This window comes from Muntiacus reevesi, chromosome 8 (genome assembly GCF_963930625.1).
Source record: "Muntiacus reevesi chromosome 8, mMunRee1.1, whole genome shotgun sequence".
NCBI lineage: Eukaryota > Metazoa > Chordata > Mammalia > Artiodactyla > Cervidae > Muntiacus > Muntiacus reevesi.
In genome coordinates this window covers 59,872,122-59,888,372 of record NC_089256.1, presented here as the reverse complement: position 1 = coordinate 59,888,372, position 16,251 = coordinate 59,872,122, and the positions used below count along the sequence as shown (strand labels likewise).

General features: G+C 38.4%; 1 protein-coding gene and 1 non-coding gene across 2 annotated transcripts in view; one reads left to right on the top strand and one right to left on the bottom strand.

Annotated features, from left to right (window-relative positions):
- Window positions 1–16,251, bottom strand: part of EHHADH (enoyl-CoA hydratase and 3-hydroxyacyl CoA dehydrogenase) — a 55,567-nt gene that overhangs the window by 24,302 nt on the left and 15,014 nt on the right. Inside the window, exons 3-5 of the mRNA XM_065943546.1 lie at window positions 14,553–14,725; window positions 11,321–11,432; window positions 1,606–1,710 (exon numbers count right to left, since the gene is read on the bottom strand). Coding sequence (XP_065799618.1) covers window positions 1,606–1,710; window positions 11,321–11,432; window positions 14,553–14,725 — 390 coding nt within the window. The remainder of the gene's footprint in view (window positions 1–1,605; window positions 1,711–11,320; window positions 11,433–14,552; window positions 14,726–16,251) is intronic.
- TRNAW-CCA (transfer RNA tryptophan (anticodon CCA)) lies at window positions 2,066–2,138 on the top strand. Its single transcript has one exon. It is a non-coding gene; the product is annotated as a tRNA-Trp (tRNA).

Below are 16,251 nucleotides of genomic sequence, written 5' to 3'. Positions count from 1 at the left end.
TCTGCCCTTTATTGAGCCCATCTTTGCATGAAATGTTCCCTTGGTACTTCTAATTTTCTTGAAGAGATCTCTAGTCTTTCTCACTCTATTGTTTTCCTCTATTTCTTTGCACTGATTGCTGAGGAAGGCTTTCCTATCTCTCCTTGCTATACTTTGGAACTCTGCATTTAAATGGGTGTATCTTTCCTTTTCTCCTTTGCTTTTGGCTTCTCTTTTTTTCACAGCTATTTGTAAGGCCTCCTCAGAGAGCAATTTTGCTTTTTTACATTTCTTTCTCTTGGGGATGATCTTGCTCCCTGTCTCCTATACATGAACCTCCGTCCATAATTCATCAGGCATTCTGTCTATCAGATCTAGTCCCTGAAATCTATCTCTCCCACTGTACTATCATTAGGGATTTGATTTAGCTCATACCTGAATGGTCTAATGGTTTTCCCTACTTTCTTCAATTTAAGTCTGAATTTGGCCATGAGGAGTTCATGATCTGAGCCACAGTCAGCTCCCAGTCTTGTTTTTGCTGACAGTATAGAGCTTCTCCATCTTTGGTTGCAAAGAATATAATCAGTCTGATTTTGGTGTTGACCATCTGGTGATGTCCATGTGTAGAGTCTTCTCTTGTGTTGTTGAAAGAGGATGTTTGCAATGACCAGTGCATTCTCTTGGGAGAACTCTATTAACCTTTGTCCTGCTTCATTCTGTACTCCAAGGCCAAATTTTCCTGTTACTCCAGGTGTTTCTTGACTTCCTACTTGTGCATTCCAGTTCACTATAATGAAAAGGACATCTTTTTTGGGTGTTAGTTCTAGAAGGTCTTGTAGGTCTTTATAGAACCGTTCAACTTCAGCTTCTTCAGCATTACTGGTTGGGGCATAGACTTGGATTACCATGATACTGAATGGTTTGCCTTGGAAATGAACAGAGATCATTGAGTCATTTTTGAGACTGCATCCAAGTACTGCATTTCGGACTCTTTTGTTGACTATGATGGCTACTCCATTTCTTCTAAGGGATTCTTGCCCACAGTAGTAGATATAATGGTCATCTGAGTTAAATTCACCCACTCCAGTCCACCTTAGTTCGCTGATTCCTAAAACGTCGACGTTCACTCTTGCAATCTCCTGTTTGATCACTTCCAATTTGCCTTGATACATGGATCTAACATTCCAGGTCCCTATGCAGTATTGCTCTTTACAGCATCAGACCTTGCCTCCATCACCAGTCACATCCACAACTGGGTGTTGTTTTTGCTTTGGCTCCATCTCTTCATTCTTTCTGAAGTGATTTCTCCACTATACATACGTACATATATATATATATATATATATATATATATATATATATATATATATATTTTTTTTTTGTATATAGGCTTAGTTGCCCTGTGCCATGGCATGTGGGATCTTCCTGGACCAGGGATCAAATCCATGTCTCCTGCATTAGCGGGCAGATTCTTTACCACTGAACCACTAGGGAAGCCCTCTCATTCATTTTAAATCTGTATGATATTCTGTTTGGACATGCCATAAAATATTTAAGGAGTACTGTATTAAGATGGACATCTAACTTGTTTCCAACCTTGTGCTAGTTTTATTATTATCTTCTTACCTGAAATTCTCTGGGCAAATTTGATCGATTCTTCAATTGGGTCTGAGTTCACAATTTTATCGAGAATACCCAGCTTAAGTGCTTCATTTGCTGAAACATGTCTTCCTAAAAGAAAACGAAATAAAACAGAACAATGTGAAATTAAAGCAAACGCGTCACTCTCTCTAGTAGGAAGTTTACTTGTCGTAGATATAAACATCTATTACAAAATAAATAAGCACTACACTGATTGTTATAGTGGAAAATTACTACAGAGGTAATCAGAAAACTTACATTCAAGTTCCAACTCTACCATACTATTTGTGTGAGCTACACTAGAACCACAATTTCTTCATTGGTAAATGACAATAATTATGCTTACCTGAGTAATTATGAGTATTAAGTGAAAATAAAAGTTTCCTTTTATTCTTTAAATCTCCATAGAAGCACTTTATAAATTATCAATCTCTATATAGGGGCTTCCCTGGTGGTCCAGTGGCTAGGACTCCATGCTCCCAGTGCAGGGGACCCAGGTTCAATCCCTGGTCAGGGAACTAGATCCCACACGCCACAACTAAAGAGTTTGTATGCCGCAAGTAAAGACCTGGTGCAAATAAATAAATAAATATTTAATAAATAAATAAATAAATCTCTATATAATATATAAGAGGCTTGAGTCTTTATAATAATACAGGTAAAAAATAATAGAGGTAGTAAGAAAAGAGCAGTAGTAGTACTACCTATTCTTATACTAACATATCCCAAATGTTGCCACTGATTATGAAGAGTCCTCAAACATAAATATAGTTGGATTGACAGCAGGAAAGCATTATTAACTTGATATTATATAAGATACATTCAAAATGTCACAGGAAAATAGGGTGGACTTTTGCATTTTTCAGCTACCCAGCATCTCAACTCCTTCCTTAGTTTGTGAAATTGCTAATGTGTGAGCTTTGGAACTAAAAAGGAAGCTAAAAAGGAAGTAGAGATGATCAGACAATTGTTTCTTCAGATCTGGCACCAGGGTGTGGCCCATAATCCCAAACTGGACAAATGGAGTGCTTAATTGATGGTTTTTAGCTGAAGTAAACAACAAACAAACAATCTGATTTTGCAGGTGGTGACACCTACTGTCTACCATCAGGTGGTGCCAGGAGCACCTACGGGTTCATAGGTGGCACTGGCAGCCTCTGGCATAATAATAGATTGAAAGCTCTAGGGACTTACAGAAGTTTGATGAGGGTTAGCATCACTCTCAAGTTCTTCAATGGGTATAAACACGTAATTAGATCTGCATATTCTGAAGTAGGAGGTTAAGGAATATAAGCATTCCTCAACACAAGGGCAGAGGGAGAGACAGTGACACCCAGCTCGCTTGCCAGCATCATCTGGGCTTCTGAAGTGTTTGTGCGTGCTAACTTGCTTCAGTTGTATCCAGTTCTTTGCGACCCCATGGACTGTAGGCTGTAGGCCAGGCTCTTCTGTCCATGGAATTCTCCAGGCAAGAATACCAGAGTGAGTTGCCATGTTCTTCTCCAGAGGATCTTCCCAACCCAGGAATTGAACTTGCATCTCTTGTGTCTCCTGCATTGGCGGGTGGGTTCTTTACCACTAGCGCCATCTTGGGCTTCTGAAGAGCAAGCACCAAACCAGTCTTGCAGGCACAACTCCTCCATAGTCTTCGCTGCCCTTCCAGAATGTTGGTGGATGCCATCCCGAGACAAACCCTTCATTCCTGGTTCTTATTAGTGCTTCAGGGAACTACCAATGGGTCTTCTTGATCAGATAGACAATTCAGTGATTTTTGGCAGGGGTTACACTCTGTAACAGCAGTATTTGGGCAGGCTGCTGGAAATGCCTCTGAAGGCAGGCCTCCAGATCTCTTGGGGTGAGGAGGACAGTGAGCGGTGGGTAAGTGGCTTCAAGGGTGAAGTCTCCCAGGTATAAAACCACTTAAGTGAGGTTTGAGTGAATCAGACTCCCCACATTAAGGGGCCCAAAGGGACACAGAATGGAATATGAAAATGTGGCTACTAAAAGGATCTTTGGGGCAACTGAACAGCAGAGACAAGAGAAGCCCACAGGATGGACTGAAAATTCTTTCAGCTGTAATGATTTCTTCTGACCTGGATTTCACAAAAGTTGGGAGTACTGCTACTGTTTGTACGGAGTCAATGAGATTTCAGGTGCTTTTATTCTGTTTCAAGGACCTGAAGAGACAGCTCTGTATATCCAACCCAAATGCTCATGCTGAGATTTGAACTTGTTCTTTCTTATGCTGCTCTGAGTGTAGACAATAACCACTGTTCAACCTAATGAGAGCCAAACCTTGATCTACTACAAAGAGACTGGGGCAACTTGAAGTTGAGACTTCTCCAAGCCAGGTAATCTCATTTTTTTTTTTCCAGTTTCCTTTGTGGCTTCTTTTAAGTTTCTACACAGAACCCTTGCCAGATACCATTTTAAAGTCCCCCTAAAATTACAGAGACTACTTAAAAAAACAGGTATATGATTCTAATGTTAGCATTCTTCTCACTCATTGTGACCTTTTCTGTGCAAATCAAAATCCATCATATTCTTACTGCTTTTACCTCTTCTCTCCATCATGTTAAAAATAGTGATATTTCTATAAGCAGCAGTGTTTTGAAAAAAGTGAATCCTAGACCACTTTTTTGCTTTTTGTCAAAGAAGCCAGGTTCCTTCCTGATTTCCTTCAAGATATCCTTGCCTTTCAGGCTTAATACTGAAAGCAGGAACACACAGTTCCTCACTATTCCTCCAAATGCTTTAATTTCTATCAACATAAACCTTAGAATTCACAGACTCATTTCACACTGTTATGAATTCCCACCAAAGTTTATGCTTCTCTGCTTCCTTTCTATTTTACCCTTTACAGAATGAACCCTCTCGTGTGCTTTGAATTTCTGTCGTATGTTGCGTTGACTGTAAGCATTCTCTTGTGAATTCTGCATTAGGGACTTAGAACAGTTCACATTCTTTTTTTTTTAGTTCACTTACTTAAAATTATAGTTACCCTACCATTGTAAATTAAAGCAATTTCTAATCTATTTTATTGAAGACAAGAAATTTAGTTTTCCTAACTCCCCTTTCAAGTGCTATAGAATTTATAACACCTCCTCATTTAAAGGAGAAAAAAGCCATTTTAGACTTTAGTCTAAATTATATATTAGTAACTGTATAAATTATACATTATTAATGATATACTAGTAATAATATAGACTCACATTATTTTCTAATTTGGACCATGAGTGCATAGTTCTGTATTGTAGTTTTTGTGTCAAAGCACAAGTGTTTTGATTAGTAGTTCTCAAAATTTTTAGTCTTGGGACCCCTTTGTACTCTTAAAAATTATGGAATACTCTAAAGAGCCTTTGATTATGTGGGCTATTTCTATCAATATTTACTATATTAGAAATCATAACTGAGAACTTTAAAAATGTGCCTTCATTAAATCACTTTAAAATAATCATGATAAACCTACTACATATAAACATTAATAATTTTATGCACATAATCCTACTTTAAAAATTTAGTGAGGAAAGTGTCATTGTTTTATATATTTTTTAAATTTCTTTAATTTCTGGCTTAATAGAAGATAGCTGGGTTTTCATTTTTGCTTCTGCATTCAATCTGTTTTGATACCACATGGTATAAAATAACCTCTGGAAAATTCCACTGTATATTTGTGAGAGAATGAGTGGAAAATGCAAATAACATCTTCTTATTTTGAAAACAGTTCTGACTTCAAGGACTGCCTCCCCTCCAGCCCCCTGTACTCCACACAATGGTCTTAGGTACACCTAGGAGTCTGTGGGTCACACTTTAACAACTCCTGATTTGGACCACATTTAAAGACCATGTAGCATCTTAGTATATGAATGTTCCATACATTTAGAATTTATTTGTGACTGGAGTGATTTTAGCTATTTGAGAGTAACCTTTTGTTGTATTTTGTTTTTATCCTTCCTTTGGACGCTTGCAGGATTCTATTTCCCGGAAGTTTAAAATCTTTATCAAAACACAAGGTATTGATATTTCATCAGATCTTCCAGGAAAATGGTGTGCCGGCTAAAATACAATCTCTGATTCTTTTATGTATCTGAAGAGTTTCTTCTATTTTTCCCTTTGATTATTGCTTCTCCCATTTTTGCTTTGTGCTCTGGAAGCGTTTATTATTCATAGCAGAGACCTCTATTACAGACCTTCCATGTCTGCTGCCTTCATTTACATTTTATGTATCTTTAAAAAAATTCTTCTGAATTCTGTAAGTGGGTATCTATCCTCCATGTTGCTGATTCAGTAGTCTGTTCTACTGCATCCTTTTTCTAATGCTTCAAAAATTATTTTGGCTAACATATTGATTTTAAACAGGTTTTTTATTTAATAAATAATATATTTTCTTTTCTAATTCAGAATATTGTGCATTTTATAACCTTTTTCTTTTCTTTAATCTGTTTCAACAGACTCACATTTATGTTTCATTTTTCTAATGTTGTAGAATATTTTCATAGATTTTAGGTTGAGTGTTAAAAGTTTTGTCTGTTAGTTTGTCTTAGTCATGAAATAATGTTTGCTCATATGTATTACTGGTGACTGGGAGCCCTGGGTACTAAAACTTGCCCTTAATATCTTGTTTGAATACAGAGAAACCCACCTGGACCAACTAAATCTGAAAGGCTGGCAGGAGAAAGATATCACTTGCAATTTCTCCCTCAGTACCCTGGGTGCGCTTCAGTGAACAAGGGAGATGGGACCTAGAAAACCACAGCAGAAGGAAGGACAGGGCACTGGTAGTTCTCCACCTCTGAATGGACGGAAAACACCAGGGATGAACTGCAATGTGCCCAAGCACATCTTTTGTGGTTACTGCTGAAGATTCAGTTATTTCAGATGGCATTTTAGGGAAATTGTGGAGAAGCGGCAGTTGTTGTAATTGCTCCACTTTTCCAGGATTACCTCTCATGGTTTTCAGAAGAACAGAAAAGGTTAGCTAAAGGTTAATTTAATCTAAATTTATTTACATATCAATTTCCTAAAGGGCAGGGCCTACAAAGCTGGTGTTTTTCCCCATTAACATCAGTAGGGAATCTTCAACTTCCAGTAACAACTTTTTTTCCTTTTAGCATCCTTTCTCAAGAAAAATGTTTTCCAGAAGCAAGATGTCAGGGATTTAAAATAGATCAGCAAACTAACTGTGCTCCTTCCAGAGGATCGGAGAGAGAATCCATTTCCTTGGCTTTTCTAGTCTCTAAAGGCTGCCCACATTTATTCTTCTCTTCCTCCATCTTCAAAGTCAATTTGTACTATCTTCTTTCCTCTCTGACCTCTCTCCTTCCACTTCTAAGGACCCTTGAGATAAGCTGGGCCCACTAGAAAATCCAGAATAATCTCACATCTTAAGACTCTTAATTAATCACATTTGCAAGGTCCCTTTTGAACATAAGATAATATATTCACACGTTCTAGGGATTAGGACATGGACATCTTAGAGAGGGGCATGGTTATGCCTACCACAGTTACCATTTATAAAATATCTCCTAGGTGACAGGTACTCTACCAGAAGCATGTCATGTAATTTCATTATTCCTTAGAACAACTATGTGGTTGTTTTACTGATGAGAAAATGAAGACCAAGATGAGTTTGGACGATCTTGCTTCTAAGTTCCAGGCCAGTCTATCCAACTGTCTACTTGACAACTCCACTTGGATGTCAAACTTAACATGTCCAAAACTAAGCACTTGCAATTCTTCCCTACAACCTGTTCTACCAGCAGAAATCCCAATCTTGGTAGTGGCACCATCCTTCCAGCTGCTCGGGCCACTTGAATCATTCTTCTCTCTCCTCTCTCTCAGCTCTACATTTGATAGGTCGCAAAATCCCGGTTGGCTCAAAATATACCCAGAATTTGACCGTGTCACACAATTTACATTGTTACCACTTAGGCCTACATTTCCATCATGGCTTCCTTGGATTATTAAAGCAGCCTTCTAATCAGTCTTCCTATTTCTGCCCTAACCTCCCATCAGTATATTTTCAATAGCCAGAGTGATCTTGTAAAACACATAAGTGACAGCATGTTACTCTTCTGCTTAAAACACTCCACTGCTTTTCTACCTCATTTGGCAGAAAAATCAAAGTTCTCTCTATAATCTTCAAGGCCTTATAGGATGTGACTTCACCCGAACTACACTTTCCCTTATCACCTCACTCTAGCGTCATTGACCTTCGTGCTATTCTTTGAAATTTCCAAGTAAGCCCTACCTCAGGGCTTGGTATTTGCTATTTCCTCCATGTGAAATATCTTCCACTAGATATTGCCAAAACAAGCTTCCTCCATCCCTCAGGTCTTCACTCACATTCATTTCGTAGGAAAGCCTTTCCTAGCTATCCTATCTATAAAATTTTACCCACCCCCCAGCCTATCATTTCACATTTTCCTTTTCTGCTTTATGTTTTCTCCTCAGCACTTGTCTCCATCGAATCAATCCGATATACTACTTACATAATAGGTAGCCATGGCATTTAGTACGAGTAGACAGCATGGTAGCTGGTCACCAAAGTGACCTGCCATGTGTTTGACCTCTGGGTATTTAAGCTCCCCTCACAAGCTGAATAGGAAAGACTTTTATAATCAATAGGATAATTCAGAAAAGATGGCATGGGACTCCAAAGCTAGGTCATAAAAGACACTGCAGTCTTTGCCATGCTCCCTCTTGGACCAGTCACGCTAGAGGAAGCCAGCTTCCATGTGGTGAGGAGATACAGGAAACTCTAGAGAGAGGCCCACGTGGAGAGAAAATGAAGCTTCTGCCACCGTCAACAGGAACCAGCCAGTCATATGACGGAGCCATCTCAGAAGTAGATGCTCCAGCCCCATTCAACTTTTCAGATGACTGTGGACCCAGTCAGTGTCTTGGCTACAACCTCAAGAGAACCCTTGAGCTAGAACTCAACTAAGCTGTTCCAAAATTACTGACCCACAGAAACAAGGGGAGAAAAAACACTGCCAATCAAACCATGACTCCAATGAATGTAAGAGTCATCTTGAATTCAAAGATGTGGATACCACTGTGCATTTTTGAATAGATGAAATACAATAATGATAATTATTCTTATTGTTGCTGTTTTCTATATATAATCTCTATAAGGGCAGGAGTTTTGGTAGGTCTGATTTGCTGCTATAGGTCCACTGCCTGCAACAAGGCCCAGCATGTGAGAAAAAAATTAAACAGCTATTGCATGAGTAAATAAAAATTAATTTGTACAAAGCATACTGTTCATATGTACCACAGCTGGGATTCAAGCTCAGGTCTTTTTTTTTTTTTTTTTCCATTTATTTTTATTAGTTGGAGGCTAATTACAATATTGTAGTGGTTTTTGACATACATTGACATGAATAAGCCATGGATTTACATGTGTTCTCCATCCTGATCCCCCCTCCCACCTCCCTCCCCATCCCATCCCTCTGGGTCATCCCAGTGCACCAGCCCCAAGCACTTGTCTCATGCATCCAACCTGGGCTGGCGATCTGTTTCACACTTGATAATATACAAGTTTCATTGCTGTTCTCTCAGATCATCCCACCCTCGCCTTCTCCCATAGAGTCCAAAAGTCTGTTCTATATGTCTGTGTCTCTTTTTCTGTCTTGCATATAGGGTTATCATTACCATCTTTCTAAATTCCATATATATGCGTTAGTATACTGTATTGGTGTTTATCTTTCTGGCTTACTTCACTCTGTATAATAGGCTCCAGTTTTATCCATCTCACTAGAACTGATTCAGATGTATTCTTTTTAATGGCTGAGTAATATTCCATGGTGTATATGTACCACAGCTTTCTCTCTCTCTCTCTTTATTTTTTTCCATTTATTTTTATTAGTTGGAGGCTAATTACCTTACAATATTGTAGTGGTTGTGTCATACATTGACATGAATCAGCCATGGATTTACATGTATTCCCAATCCCGATCCCCCCTCCCACCTCCCTCTCCACCCGATCCCTCTGGGTCTTCCCAGTGCACCAGCCCCGAGCACTTGTCTCATGCATCCAACCTGGGCTGGTGATCTGTTTCACCCTTGATAATACACATGTTTTGATGCTGTTCTCTTAAAACATCCCACCCTCGCCTTCTCCCACAGAGTCCAAAAGTCTGTTCTGTACATCTGTGTCTCTTTTTCTGTTTTGCATATAAGGTTATCGTTACCATCTTTCTAAATTCCATATATATGTGTTAGTATACTGTATTGGTCTTTATCTTTCTGGCTTACTTCACTCTGTATAATGGGCTCCAGTTTCATCCATCTCATTAGAACTGATTCAAATGAATTCTTTTTAATGGCTGAGTAATATTCCATGGTGTATATGTACAATAGCTTCCTTATCCATTCGTCTGCTGATGGGCATCTAGGTTGCTTCCATGTCCTGGCTATTATAAACAGTGCTGCGACGAACATTGGGGTGCACATGTCTCTTTCAGATCTGGTTTCCTCAGTGTATATGCCCAGAAGTGGGATTGCTGGGTTGTATGGCAGTTCTATTTCCAGTTTTTTAAGGAACCTCCACACTGTTCTCCATAGTGGCTGTACTAGTTTGCATTCCCACCAACAGTGTAAGAGGGTTCCCTTTTCTCCACACCCTCTCCAGCATTTATTGTCAAGCTCAGGTCTTTAATTCTAAAGCTTATGCTCTTCTTATTGCCTATTCCTTGGGATACAGTCTGTTACCAAGATGTTCATCTTATTTTTACTCAATCCTCCTATTTTACTAGAAAGTCAGATATAGGAATAATTATATATAGCTAACATGTATTATCATGTCTCGGACTGTTCTAAGCACACTGTATTCATTAATGCATCTGATCTTCATCATACCACCATATGGTAGGTACTGCTGTTATATACATTTACGAGGAAACTAAGGCACAGAGAGGTAAAGTGATTGACCCAAAGTTTCATATTATTTCTGTTTGGAGTAAACAGTGATGCGTGTGCTATCTTCCAACCTTACTTCAACTGGAAATATCTTTTATGTCTTTTAATATTTGGTAAATGCATGGTTTTTAAGGGCTTCTTTGGTGGCTCAGCTGGTAAAGAATCTGCTTGCAACACAGAAGACCCTGGTTCGATGCCTGGGTTGGGAAGATCCATTAGAGAAGGGGTAGGCTACCCACCCAGGATTCTTGGACTTCCCTGGTGGCTCAGCTGGTAAAGAATCCACCTGCAATGTGGGAGACATATTTTCTAGTGTTGCACTGTTCACATTCCCTATTGAAAGATTACAACTTCTATTTGAAGCTAATATCTTCACATCTGGGAAATGAAAAATTCAGTCATTTCCAAACTAAAACTTGAAATCTTTCCTTGGAAATTCTAATTTTAGTTCTTGTTTTATATTATGATTTCTAAGTAAGATCTGAATATAATGCACCCTATGCAAAAGCAGTGTCCATGAGTAGACTCTTAAACGTGATTAGGGCTTTGTATATACTTTCATCTAGTAAGGCACACATATTTGATCTTCATGGTAACTTTTGAGAAGCTCTCAGGAAAGATATTCTTTCCATTTTAGAGATGAGAAAATGGACATCAAAGAGGTTAAAGTATCCTCATAACATTAAACGTGTAGGAGACTATCAAGCCAGAATGTTTCTAAATCCTTGTCCACTTCCTCACATTGATCCAGGCTGCCATTGGCAGAGCTAGTACTCACCTGAGATAATCAAGTCAAGTGCAGCAGGTACTCCAATAAGTCTGGGGAGAAGCTGGGTTCCTCTTGCACCAGGAAGGATTCCTAGTGTGACTTCTGGGAAGCCAACTTGAGCCTATCAAAGATTGAAGGTATAAAGGTCATTAAAATGAGATGATACATTCAGAGTCAAGGCAAGCATTCCCTTGGGTTTCTCACACCCTCAAAAACATTGTTGCACAGAATTCAGTGAAAGTTTCTACAGAGGAAATCAGTGTATACCCTCTCCTTTAATAATAGCAAAAACAGAACTGTGCCATCGCTAAGTCTTCATGTTGAAACACATTCCAGCTCCTTACACACTTTTTTCTCTGACTCTATTATGACCTGTCTCAGCCAACCCAAATAATAATCTCCAGAAACAGCTCTATGGAGCCCTGAAAGAGCCAAGCAGTCAAGAAATTTTTTAAAAAATCCAAAAATTGGGAAAGAATATTTTCTAATCATATGTCTGGACTATATAAAGAACTTTAAAAACTCAATAATAAAAATATAAATGATCCAATTAAAATGGGCAAAGCATCTGAACAGACATTTCTCCAAAAAGATACGAATGGCTAATAAACACATGAAAAGATGTGCAATATCATTAGCTATCAGGGAAATACAAATCAAAACTACAAGATACCACTTCATAACCACTAGGATGGCTGTAATTAAAAAAAAAAAAAGACAGACAATAACAAGTTTTAGAGAGGATGTGGAGAATACAAAACTCTCATACATTGCTGGTGGGAATGTAAAATGCCACATTCACTTTGGAAAACAATTTGGCAGTTTCTCAAAGATTGACCATAGAGTTTCCATATGACCCAGCTATATAAGATCACGGTATCTGATTCCATCACTTTAAGGCTAATAGATAGGGGAAAAAGCAGAAACAGTGGTAGATTTTATTCTCTTTGGGCTCCAAAATAACTGCAGGTGGTGACTTCAGCCATGAAATTAAAAGACACTTGCTCCTTGAAAGAAAATCTATGACAAACCTAGATTGTGTATTAAAAAGCAGAGACATCACTTTGCCTACAAAAGTTCATCTAGTCAAAGATGTGATTTTTCCAGTAGTCACATACAGATGTGAGAGTTGGACCATAAAGAAGGATGAGCTCTGAAGAACTGATGCTTTCAAATTGTGGTGCTGGAGAAGACTCTTGAGAGTCTCTTGGGCAGCAAGGAGATCAAACCAGTCAATCCTAAAGGAAATCAACCCTAAATATTCATTAGAACTGATGCTGAAGTTGGCGCTTCAATACTTTGGCCAACTGATGTGAAGAGCGAACTTATTAGAAAAGACCCTGATACTGGGAAAGATTGAGGGCAGGAGGAGAAGTGGGTGACAGAGGATGAGAAGGTTGGATGACATCACCAACTCAATGGACATGAGTTTGAGCAAACTCTGGGAGATAGTGAAGGACAGAGAAGCCTGGCATGCTGCAGTCCCTAGGATCACAGAGAGTCAGATACAACTTAGCAACTGAACAACAACAACCCAGCTATTCCACTCCTATATACATAACCAAAAGAAATGAAAACATGCCCACAAAAAAACATTTGTGCAAAAATTTTCATAGCATCATTATTTACAAATCCAAGAAAGGAGAAACAATCCAAATGTCCATCAAGTGATGAATGGATAAAGAAACTATGGTATATCCATAAAAAGAAATATTCAGTCATGGGAAGGAATGAAATACTAATGACATGCTACAATGAAAAAAATAATGCTGAGTGGAAAAAAACAGACACAATATATTATATGGTTCCATTTTCATGAAATGTCTATGTCAGGGAACGATTAACAGGAGGATTCCTACATGCTGTTTCTCATAAATCCTCTGTTCCTTATCAGTCCCTGGCAACAGGAATGAGTGGAACAGCAAGCCACTCCCAGGGCTGAGGTTATATTAAGTGATAATAATATATTGATGCTTATGGGTATGCAATGTATAATGATATAATTTGTGACAATAACAAGATAAAGCAAGTGTATAACAGAACTGTAAGGGAGCAAATTTTTTGCATACCATTGAACCTAAGTTGGTATGAATCTGAACTAGTTTATTGCAAATTAAGATGTTAATTATAATCCCCAGGGCAACCACCACTAAGAAAATAACTAGAAAATATACAGTAAAAGAAAAGATAAGAGAATTAAAAGGGTACCAGAACTTGTCCATTTAATACAAAGAAAAGTATTAATGGAGTAATTGAAGAATTAAAAGAAATATAAGATGTAGAAAAGAAATAGGAAAATGGCCAAAGTCCTTCCTAATCAGTAATTATGTTAAATGTAAATAAATAGTAGACACTGGTAGAATGGATAAAAAATATCTAATAATAATTTAAATATGATATTAGTAGAAAATAGAATATAAGTGAAGTACAGTAAAATTCCATAGCTTTTTTTTAAAAGAAAGGTTGCAAAGAAAAATAAATGTAAGAAAAAATGTGACACAGGAAAAGGATCAGAATGGAAAAAGATAAAATGTTAATAGCAGTTATTTCTGAACTGTGAGTTTATGGTGACCTTAATATAAAGATGACTTTCTTGTATTTTACAGTCTATTACAATGATGAATATTATCTTTATTATCAGAAAATATATTACTTATAAAAATATTACTGTTGTAAGACAGGCATCACAAACTTCAATCTATATGTCTAATAACCTAAATTAAATCTATTTTCAGAAATAAATGGATTTACTAGTTGTGTGCTGTTTTCAATAGGAACTTGTCTTCTTAAGTACTAATAATTATGAGACCACAAAACTGAAATGTTTGATATAAGAAATGAAAATTTAAATAAACACGCATACTCAGAAGTTAAGTCCAAATATTTAATACTTCATACTGTATAATCATGGCTTAGTGAAATTTGATGTGGGCAATAGCACTGTACAGCAGTTCTCCCTTATCTGGTGGTTCACGGGGAGGGCCAAGAGCTAGTGAAGCGTCAGTCACAGGTCAGGGTAGCAGCTATTTATCAACTAGAATGGACATAATTCAACATTTCAACAACAAGTACCACTATACTGGTATATAACAGCTGAACACCAGTGCTAGAAATGTCTGAGAGTTGTCAACCAGTAAGCTAACCATTTACAGTGATCACCCCTGATGCTTATGACAACATTTAATGCTTGCTTTAAAGAGAAGCTCCCTACATAAACTCCTGTATGGATCCCCTCTCTTACCTCTGCATGAGCAATTCTATAGTGACAGCCCAGGGCCAGCTCCAGTCCTCCTCCTAAAGCCACCTTTTGGATAGCTGCCACCACGGGTTTCTTGTTTCTCTGTATTTCATCTACTATATCTCCCAGGTTTATGTCAAAGGCCTGACGAGTTTTGAATTGTCTAATATCGGCACCTAAGAACACAGAGAAAAGGAAAAAAGAGAGTTGAGGAAGGCTTACGCTTTGCTATTTAACAATAGACTATCAGATAGCACTTAAGGAATCTCAGATCTCTTTGGATCCCTAAAACACTTTATCCTTTGGCTGCAGATGCAGTAAAGCAACAAGTAACCTGAAAAATGTAGAATGATATGAAAGTCATCAAATATTCATCATAAGTCCTATAATCTAAAATCTGTTTTTCCACATGACAGTAATAATTCTACCTTCCGAAAAATTTGCAAGTTCAGAGAAAGGAAGCAAAGATTCTGAGATTGAGTTAGCCCCTCCCCATTTTTGGCATGATATTGCTCAACAACTCTTTTCACAGCCATTTAGACCCGCATCTTTTTTAAGGGCATCAGTTCAGTTCAGTTCAGTCACTCAGCTGTGTTCAACTCTTTGCGACCCCATGAACTGCAGCACGCCAGGCCTCCCTATCCATCACAAACTCCCAGAGTTTACTCAAACTACTACACATCGAGTCGGTGATGCCATCCAGCCATCTCATCCTCTGTCGTCCCCTTCTCCTCCTGCCCCCAATCCCTCCCAGTATCACGATCTTTTCCAATGAATCAGCTCCTCACATGAGGTGGCCAAAGTACTGGAGTTTCAGCTTCAGCATCAGTCTTTCCAATGAACACCCAGGACTCATCTCCTTTAGGATGGACTGGTTGGATCTCCTTGCAGTCCAAGGGATGCTCAAGAGTCTTCTCCAACACCACAGTTCAAAAGCATCAATTTTTCGGCACTCAGCTTTCTTCACAGTCCAACTCTCACATCCATACATGACCACTGGAAAAACCATAGCCTTGACTAGACGGACCTTTGTTGGCAAAGTAATGTTTCTGCTTTTTAATATGCTATCTAGGTTGGTCATAACTTTCCTTCCAAGGAGTAGGTGTCTTTTCATTTCATGGCTGCAATCACCATCTGCAGTGATTTTGGAGGCCAAAAAAGTAAAGTCTGACACTGTTTCCACTGTCTCCCCATCTATTTCCCACAAAGTGATGGGACCAGATGCCATGATCTTAGTTTTCTGAATGTTGAGCTTTAACCAACTTTTTCACTCCCCTCTTTCACTTTCATCAAGAGGCTTTTTAGTTCCTCTTCACTTTCTGCCATAAGGGCGGTGCCATCTGCATAGCTGAGGTTATTGATATTTCTCCTGGCAATCTTGATTCCAACTTGCATCAGTTATTACAATATAAAACCTCATAAAATGCAGACATATTTGTGAGTTATATGTTGATCAACCAGCTTAGAATTACATTTTTCTGATGGACTCTTTTGCAATCAAAGAAAGTAACATTTACTGGTTTTTCTAGTTACAAAAATAATACTCATTATCAAGGGACTTCCCCCCATGACCCAACAGGTAAAAATTCTGCCTGCAATGCAGGAGACACAGGAGATGCGGGTTGGATCCCTGGATCAGGAAAATCCCTTGAAGAAGGAAATGGCAACCCACTCCAGTATTCTTGCCTGGAAAATCCCATGG